The sequence below is a fragment of the Panicum virgatum genome, chromosome 3N, assembly GCF_016808335.1.
Source record: "Panicum virgatum strain AP13 chromosome 3N, P.virgatum_v5, whole genome shotgun sequence".
In the NCBI taxonomy this organism is placed as follows: Eukaryota; Viridiplantae; Streptophyta; class Magnoliopsida; order Poales; family Poaceae; genus Panicum; species Panicum virgatum.
The window spans coordinates 65,060,577-65,070,223 of NC_053147.1; the positions used below are offsets into that span (position 1 = coordinate 65,060,577).

A 9,647-nucleotide genomic window follows, 5' to 3' on the forward strand; every position below is an offset into this window, starting at 1 on the left:
GCATGCATATAGATATTATTACAGGAAAAAAACAATTCACATGCATGATACGTACGGATTCATCGTCAGAGTTAATTCTACATTACTACAACTTCTCATGGTTTCTGCGTATAGCTAGCAGAAGCGACATAATTAAAGAGTAAACGTGCGTGTGTATTGCACACCTGCCCATGTCATGTCCAAACCACAAGCAAATTCCTGACAAATAAAGAAGAAGCGTTTATGTGCGTATGAAATTGAATAGGTACCTCACCAACATCATGATAAACCAAAGTCTAGTTGAAGTCGAGGGGAGAAAACAAATTTTTGCACATGAAATGACGAGTCATTCAAATTACGGTTTCAAATGTTAATTTTAGCCTAGCAAATGATCTTAGATTTGAGTGTGTTCTAGTCCTATTTGCTCAGAAGAACACCTAGTTTTTTATCATATTTTTTTTGAATTTTTTATAAATATTTTTGAATTTTTAAATTTGAAAACGAAAAATAGCGAAAAATACCGAAATTTCTCTTCCCGGTAACTAGCGAAAACGAAAAAAACACCGAAATTTCGGCGAAATTCGACCGGAAAGTTGAACCCTGCTCCAGACAGTAGGATTGTTAGAATACTCTAATAATTAATACTAGTACTCATCAATCAATCAATAAATGTATAAATATAGTTTGCCCCATGTCCTGGCGCCAAGCAAAACTATCGGCTCTCCTAATTGTTGAATTAGGAAGAAAAAAAACTTTGTAGAGTTTTTTTTTTGGGCAGCAGGGCTGGGTAGCTGCATCCTCGTCAACGGCTACATTAATCGCACTCGCAGCCAAGTTGAGCAAGCGTGCATGGGGACGGAGAGAGACGACGGAGGGGGGGGGGGGGGGGGGGGGACGTGTATACGGAGCTCAGCGTACGTGGCACTTTGGTGACGTACGTGCACACATCAATCTCTCAGCGCCAGGGCTAATTAGAAAAATTAAGAATACCGCTGCATGCTCCCCAGGCTTGGCGCCAAGATGGCAACGGGTAAAATCCCGCGGATAGTAATTTTATAAACCCGTACCCACATGCTAAAATCCGTATCTGCGCCTGTGCCCGCAATCCGCGACGGGTAGAAAACGACACCCGTATCCGCTACCCGCGGATACCCGTATGCCCGCGGATTACCCATATGCCCGCGCGCAGGAGCAAGACTTGCAGGGCGAAGACACCGGCGCTGGCTGCGAGCGCCGCCGGACTGCCGGAGAGTGGCCTGGGCGCGGGCGTCACGCAGCCCTCGAGCGCCGCCGTCGTGGGGCCTGGGTGCGGCCGTCGGTCGCCACAGGCGTGGGGGCCGGGACACCGCCGACGCGAGGCCTGGGCACGGCCGTCAGCTGCCGCCGGTGCGGGTGCCTGGGGGAGGAGGAGCGGTGGCCCATGGGAGGGGACTCGGGGTCTCACGAAGGGGCCGAGGGGGACTGGGCGACGGCCGACTGGGGGTGGCGGCCGAGAGGGGTAGGAGTGGAGAGGTCGGGAGGAAATGAGTGAACCCTAGAGATCTGTTATATATACAAGAGTATTAGGGTCCACATGTCAGCGGGTTTGCGGTTTTTCGGGTTCGGATATCAAATTTCTAAACCCATTATAGAATACCCGTCGGGTTTAAAGTCGTACCCGTGCCCGTACCCGCGGGCACAAAACACGACCCGAATCCGCGCCCAGCGGGTCGGATATCCGCGGATTTGTGGGTATTTTGTACCCGTTGCCATCTTTACTCCGCAACGCACGCGTCACGGATCAATAATGCAGATACGCACGTCGATCGTCGTAAAAAACGCGCTGGTCTTGTCTCAACGGTTTAATTAATACTAATTAATTAGCTGGCGGTTGATTAAACGCGCGCCCTCCCTAACCGAGCCTGCCACCGCGTCGCCGTCGCGCCATCCCGTCGCCCCCGCCCCCGCCCCCGCCCCCGGCCACCGCCCACCGATTGTCCGGCCTCGCCCGACTGGCGGCGCTCCCGCGCCGCCGCGCCCTCCGCCAGACAACCCGCCTCCACCGTCGGGTCGCCGCCACCCCCGGACCCTCCTCTATGGTCGGCGGACATGGAGCCACCCCACTCCCAACAATCCAGACTCTAAGACCGTTCGCCGGCGGCCGCTCCGCCCACCTTGCACCCTCCCTGCCCCCCCCCCCCCCCCACCCCCAATCCGAGCTCACGGCCGGGGCCGGAGGTTGAAGAGGACGGTCCGTGCGCAGCGCCCTAGGGCCCAATAAGAAATTCGGGTCCCCCGTCCATCGCCCAGGTCGTTTCCGATTATTGGCCTGCCTGGCCTGGCCTGGTCCGGCGCACCCGACACCGGGGGCTACTCCGATTTACCGCCTGGGGCTGCTACGGCCTACGAGTAGCTAGCTATGCCTAGCCGTTAGGAGTAGGTCCGGCAGCGAGCGGCGCATGCAGCAGTGACGGACGGTTGCGCCTCCGCCACGTGGCGCCGAGCTGCCGGAGTGCGTGCCTGCATGCACATGCACGCCCTGCCTGCCGCTCCCCAAGCCACAAAGTCCAAGGCCTTGCTGCACCGCCACTTTTGGCGCCCATCCCTTCCCTTCACCTGGTGGATCTGTATGTACGTGTCGGGTGCCACCACTCACCAGTGCCCGGTGAAAGGTGCCAAGTGGTACGAGGCCACCACGGGTTGGTTGCCTGCCGGCGGCCAAAAGCTACCGGCGGTTGGCACTTGTCAGCCTTGGCAATGGACGACGGATCATATAGCGATCAGCTGGGAGCCTGGGGTTTTTTTTTAACGAACAACACAACACTCGACGAGTGCGTTTATATTGATATAGCAGAAAAAATACAATGATATAGTCCTGAGAGGCCATAACTAAGAAAAAAACACTTGATAACAAAACCGGCGGATTGGATTGGGACATCAACACGCGCCGAACACAACTCCACATGCTGGTCGGATTGGGACGTCGACACAAACCACACAAATGTTTCCAAGAAATAAACACTGTCCAGTCGAATTAGAATGTCGACACGAACGAGACCACTCTACTACCAGAGGATTCGCACAAGCCGCCGTAGACGTACCGATCGGGCGTGCCGGCCGGCGATCGCTCACCGCCCAACTCGAACCACTTTCTGAATGAAACCTGCGATCCGGGGAGACGACCTGGGCTCCAGGGCACCTCTCTCTCACCCACGCCGCAGGCACACTGCCGATCGACTAGCAGCTGCAGCTCCGATCCGCGCGGCTGCCGGGCCGCCGGAACCAGAGGTTGCCGCTGGCGGCATCTCGCCAGCGGCGCGGCGCGCGCCAGGTGCACGTCGTACGTGTCCGCCGGACCTTCGCGTATAGGAGTACGTTTACTTCTTAACGTACTCGGTAGAAAATGCATGGCAGCCGGCCAGCTAGAACAGGTATGAGCAGGAAGCGCGCAAACGCTACTAAGTTCGTCGAAAAATAGTACGGATTGTAATACAAACTAACATATAGTAGATTCACCAGTGAGACAAGAACCCGTGAAGAAGAAAAAACACTGTATCTTCTTCCAGCTTCTACCAATTTTTAGCTCGGCGTCTCCAGTCGAGTACTCTAGTCCGCGGCGCCCCGCCGCCATGGCGCCCTCCCGGGATCCAAACATTTGTTCCAGAATAGGTCTTTGTTTTAGGTTATTTGTTCCGGTTACTTTTGGACCCGGGATAAAAGGTGGTTTTTGTCCCGGGTCCAAAGGAGCGAGGGGGATAGGGGCCTTTTGTCCCGGGTGGAGCCACCAACCGGGACAAAAGGCCCCCCTTTTGTCTCGGTTGGTGGCTCCACCCGGGACAAAAAGGTCCAACCTTTTTATCCCGGTTGTAACACCAACCCGGACAAAAGGGTGACCCTTTTATCCCGGTTGGTGGTACCAATCGGGACAAAATGCCCTTTTTGTCCCGGTTGGTGTTACCAACCCGGACAAAAGGCCCCTCCACGTGATAGTTTAAAAGGGAGTTATTCTTTACTGAGTCACATGTACTACTTAGGTGAGTTGGTAAGCAGACCATGCGTTAGGCAATAGGTCTTGGGTTCCAATCCCGCAGGGCGCAAAGATTTTTTAGCGCGAAGGACATTTTGTCCCGGTTCTACCACCCGGGACAAAAGCCTCCTGGCGGCCGAATCCCGGTTCCAAAATCAGGACAAATAGCCCTTTAGAACCGGGACAAATGACCCTTTCTGTATCTGTAGTAGTATACCCAGCGGTGGGTCGTGCTCGATCGTGCAGGCAGCGGTGATGGTCCATGGCACTGCACTGTGCACATGAGGGATTCGATCGGACAGGTGGCGCGGAGCTAGTAGCTACCGGCGTGCATGCTGCTAGTCGTACCATACCAACACGCCCTGTCAGTCATCACCAATCACCAGTGCGCGCGCACGATGCCACTGCCCCGCCACAACATCATCAGCCCCTAGGCTAGGCTAGTTTGTCCGATCCTTTTTCTCCGTGAGAGCCTGAGAGGCCAGAACATGTCGCGCATGTGAAATTTGAGCGCTCGCATTCATAGCATATTTTAAAATTATTGAATCGATCCAAAATATTAATAAATACATATATTGTAAGATTATTGAATCGATCAAAAATATTGATAAAATGAATTAGAATAACATTCGCGTAAATAACTTAGGCCATATTTAGTTCACGAATTTTTTTTGGGTTTTGGCAATTCATATCAAATTATGGACTAATTAGGATTAACAGATTTGTATCGTTATTTATAGTTAAACTATGTAATTAACTATTTTTTTCAATTGCATTTAATGCTCCATGCATGTGTCCGAAGATTCGATGTGATGGGCATCTTAAAAAAATTTTGGGAACTAACCAAGGCCTTAGTTGATCTAAAAATATTATAGGTAATTTCCAGTGAAGTTCCATAAGAGTTTTATGCACATTAAATAGCATGTCATGTCACCATTTTATGTGATGTGGCACTGATTAAATCGGTTACATCTGGATGAAACTGTGTATGCACGGTTACCGGCTCTAATAGTGTATGAAACACGCATTGTGGAGCGAGTTTCATCTATAGTTTGATTTTGTGTTTTGCTGATGTGGCATTCTTAGAAACAACAACAAAATAAAACCACCAATTAGGATTGACCTTGGTACCCATCTGCGTCCCTGCGAGCAGCACCGCAACATCAATGTCTTCCAAAAGAGAAAATAGGCAGGGGGTGGTCCTCCACCGTCCCGTTCACAATATGCCGAAATAATGAACCAACAAGAGGCGTGTGTAACAGTCTGGGACGCGAGATCGGGGTCGCCGCATCTGCATGCCCCGTGACGAAGGCCGCAGGCATCACATGTCCCCCGTTCCCTGCCTGATACTACGTAGTAGTGCGGCTAGTGCCGATTATTAGCGTATCTCAGGGCAGGATGCATGCGCCCCTGTCCGCTGCTTCCAGCAGGTCCGAACGTGACGTGCCGCCGCCGTGGTCACGGAACACACTATAGGCCGTGTTTGGTTAAGGCTGTAAAAAATTTCGCGAAATTTTTTTGGCCTTTGACCACTAATTTAGAGTAGTAAACGAAGTCTAATTACAAAACCACATCCACAACCCTCCGTGTAAATCGCGAGACGAATCTAATGAGGCATTTGACCGCGTGGTTAGAGGATGGTTACGGTAGTATCGCTGTAGCAAATCATCAATTAATTACCGTCATTAGATTCATCTCAAAAAGTTACATCTGTCTCTGAAAAGATTTTGCAAATAGATTACATTTAGTACTCCATGCGAAAGTTTCTCTGTTTGTGAAATCTTGACGTGACCCTTCACCAAACACGGCCATAAACGAGTTTCAAATGCTCACCCGCCCAGAAGATTCAAGTAAATGCTCGCGCTGGACCAGCACCGATCCAGATTTTACAGCTATGCATGATGCATCCACTTATAAACGTGGTAAAAATCCGAACGGCAGTGCTCTAATCTGCACATGATCCAATAAATCCGGTCAACCGCAAGCAGCTGCGCTGCGCATACGTGGCCGACCCGGCCGGCGTTGCATTTTGCAGCCGCCCAGGTCAAACCCGCCTGGTGGTGCATGCGCCGCCACCTGCCACCGGCACGGCCTCCCTCCTTCGGCGGCCGGCGTGGTCGTCGATCCCGTGCGCAGCAGCCGCTGCTCGTACGTTCTCCCCTCGTGTGTGGCCTCCGCCTAATTAGCGTAACCTTATCGCGCTAGCTGCAATTAAGCCCGCGTTGACATGGCGCGCGTGGGGGTGGGGCCCGCAGACGCTTCACGTGATCGATCGAGCTCCCGGCCAGCGGAATCGGTAATAATATTAATTTAATTTAATAAAGCCAGACGACGGACGGAGAAACGGTGAATCCGTGACGGGTTTCCCAGTATGGTAGCGTGACATGTGGCCGTGTACGGCGTATGTTAGAGCATCTCCAATAATTTGGCAAATCGAGTTGCCATCTTTGATTTTTTGGCAAAAACGTTAAAAATACTCCTCCAACAGTTTGGCAAAAGACTTGACAATTTTTGGCAACTTGGGAAAAACCAGCCTCCAGCGCGTAAATATACGCGCGCGGCGCGCGGTTGGCATCGTGGTTTCTAGTCAGGTGGGAGGGTAAAAAAAGAAATAAATAACAGAGAAGGGTTCCTGATTTAAGTTTTCAAAAGGTGGAAGGGCATAAATATAATTTTATTTCTCTATCAGGGTTCCTGATGTAAGTTAGATCTGGATTTGGCAAGTGAATTATGCCAAATTGTTGGAGATAAGCTCTTTTTTTATTTGACATATTTTTTTAGAAGTTGGCAAAACACAAGATATGTCATGTAAAATTTTACAAACTTTTGGAGATGCTGTTAGCGTGCCACCGGCCGGTGGAGTCGAGTCGAGTCGAGTGCACCGCGCACCACCAGCCCGCCACTCGGCAATCATTTGTACTGACCGTCTCCACATGCCGCCACGCGTCCTACTAGCCCCCTCCCGACCGCGCACGCCTTCCCGCCAAGGCGGCGGCAGCGGCAGCAGGCCCAGCGCGCGAGCGGCCGCAGCCGTCCACCTGTCACAACGGCCTCCGCTGCGACCGTACAACCGCCCCGGGGGAGGCCTCTATATATACACTAATACACCCCCCCAGCTGCCTCGTCTCGCTCTCAGCTCAACTATTTCCCAATCCCAAAATCACAGGACAGATCGACGCTTCGTCGACCTCCGGCAAGCTGCAACCCGGACGGACTACAGGCGATTCTTCTCGCTTCGATTCCTGCGACCAGGGGGCTACGGCCATGGGGAACCACAAGAAGCTGCTCCAGTTCCTGCACCCGGACCCGGCGGCTGCGGCGGCGGCCAAGCAGCAGTCGTCGTCGTCGGACGACGAGGACGACGGCTACGCGTCCTCCTCAGCGCCGACCACCCCGACCACCGGCGCCACCACGCCGACGACCGCCACCACCTCCGCGGCGGCCTCGCCCTTCGCCATGTCCCCCTGGACGCAGCTCCCGGGGCTCGGCTTCGGCGCCGGCGCCGGGTACGGCGGCGGCGCGGACGCGAACCGGACGGGGCTCCTCGGCTCGCTCGTCAAGGCGGACGGGCACGTCTACTCGCTCGCGGCGGCGGGGGACCTGCTGTACACGGGCACGGACTCGCGCACCGTGCGGGTGTGGCGGGACCGGCGCGACCTCGGCGGGCTCCGCTCCGGCAGCGGCCTCGTCAAGGCCATCGTGGTGGCCGCCGACGGCCGCATCTACACGGGCCACCAGGACGGCAAGGTCCGCGTGTGGCGCGCCTCCGCCGCCGACCCCGCCGCGCACCGCCGGGTCGGCTCGCTCCCGGGGCTCCGCGACGTGCTCGCCAGCGCGCTCCGCCCCTCGCGGTACGTGCCGACGCGCCGCCGCCGCAGCGCCCTCTGGATGCGCCACTTCGACGCCGTCTCCGCGCTCTGCCTCGACGCCGCGGCGGGGCTCATCTACTCGGCCTCCTGGGACCGCACCTTCAAGGTGTGGCGCGCCTCCGACTCCCGCTGCCTCGAGTCCGTGCACGCCCACAATGACGCCGTCAACGCGGTGGCCGCCGCGGGGTTCGACGCGCTCGTGCTCACCGGCTCCGCCGACGGCACCGTCAAGGTGTGGCGGCGCGGGGCGAGGGGCCGGAGGGGCCGCGACACGTGGCACACCATGGAGCGCGTGCTGCGGGAGGGGGACAGCGCGGTGACGGCCATCGCCGTCGCCGCCGAGGCCCGGGTCGTGTACGTGGCCTCCTCCGACGGCGCCGTCGCGCACTGGCAGTGGCGCCGCTTTGCGCCGCCGGGCGCCGCGCCCAGGAACGGCGGCGCGCTGCGGGGCCACAAGATGGCCGTGCTGTGCCTCGCGGTGGCCGGGCGCGTCGTCGTCTGCGGCTCCGCGGACCGGACCATCTCCGTGTGGCGCCGCGAGGAGGGCGCCGACCACGCGCGCCTCGCCGTGCTCACGGGACACACGGGCCCCGTCAAGTGCGTCGCCATGGACGAGGAGGAGCAGGAGGAGGGCGCCGACGGCGCGCGGCGCCGGTGGGTTGTGTACAGCGGCAGCCTCGACGGGTCCGTCAAGGTGTGGCGCGTTTCGGCCTCCGGCGGCGGCGCGCACGAGGACGCGACGACCCCCGCGCGCGCGTGGAAGGGCGCCTCGCCGTCGCCGCTGCGGTCGTGGACGCCGTACGCGGCGGCGCCGGAGCCCAAGCACATGGGCGCGGCGTGAGCGACGACGACGCAATGCCGCCGGCGCGCACCGTGGCATGCACACCGGAAGTAGAATAGGCAGGCTAGGGGATGTACACGAGGGTGTACGTAGAAATGGAAATTCTTTCTACGCCGTATCTACGTATGGCGTTACGTATTATTTTTTTTATCGTTCGTGTTTTCTAGCTGGGCCGCTGACGTGGACGGCTTGGCGTGTGTGGTTGCGATTTGGTCGGTGACCGGTGCGGCCGGTGGGCCCCGAGGAAGGTGTGAGAGGGGGTGGAAGCTCCCAAGCAACCCCTTGCTGGCACGACAGTTTGAAGGGGGAGAAATTGGGAGGTTTTCGCCTTTTCGGCTGGGAGATGTGAACGTTTTTTGTGTGGTTTTGGACTTTCCGGTTTGCTTCTCGTTTGTGAGAGAAAAAGCTGTACAGATTGGTTTTGCTTGTGAGCAAAGGAAAGAAGAAAAAATGGTGATGGTTTGCTCTCATTTCATCGTCATGAGTTTGGTCGCGGTTGCGCACTCGCATCTGCTAATTTCCGTATTAGCTTCTCTTGTAGCATTATTAAGGTTGAAAGCATGATAAATTTTCCTGTGATAGACAATAAAGTTGCATGATGATATCACTGTATATAGCCGGCTGGTGGGTCAGATGTGTATACACTTTTCGCGACAAAATAAACCTTTTTTTAGGGCCGCGACAAAATAATAAACTTGTTAAGATGGTTACGCATAGCAGTGGGGTACCAAAACCAATAAATCCATAGTACAGCACGGGGGAATAGGATTAGCGATGAACCATCTCGTTCGAACGGATGAGAGCAATTAACCGAACTCTTGTTTGTGACGCAGTGGCGCGGTGGTACAGATGAGACACCCAGACGAGAACAGCTGGCTCCTTTCTCTTTCTTTCCCATTTTTCTATTGCAGCATGCTGCTACAGGTACCTTTCTTTCGGCATCAATGGAAGG

At 55.4% G+C, this 9,647-nt stretch overlaps 1 protein-coding gene across 1 annotated transcript; it reads left to right on the plus strand.

Annotated features, from left to right (window-relative positions):
- Window positions 1–7,115: 7,115 nt before the first annotated feature.
- LOC120666776 (protein JINGUBANG-like) lies at window positions 7,116–9,302 on the plus strand. The gene has a single exon (XM_039946705.1). The coding sequence runs from the start codon at window positions 7,250–7,252 to the stop codon at window positions 8,693–8,695; it is 1,446 nt and encodes a 481-aa protein (XP_039802639.1). The 5' UTR covers window positions 7,116–7,249; the 3' UTR covers window positions 8,696–9,302.
- The last annotated feature ends 345 nt before the right edge of the window (window positions 9,303–9,647 follow it).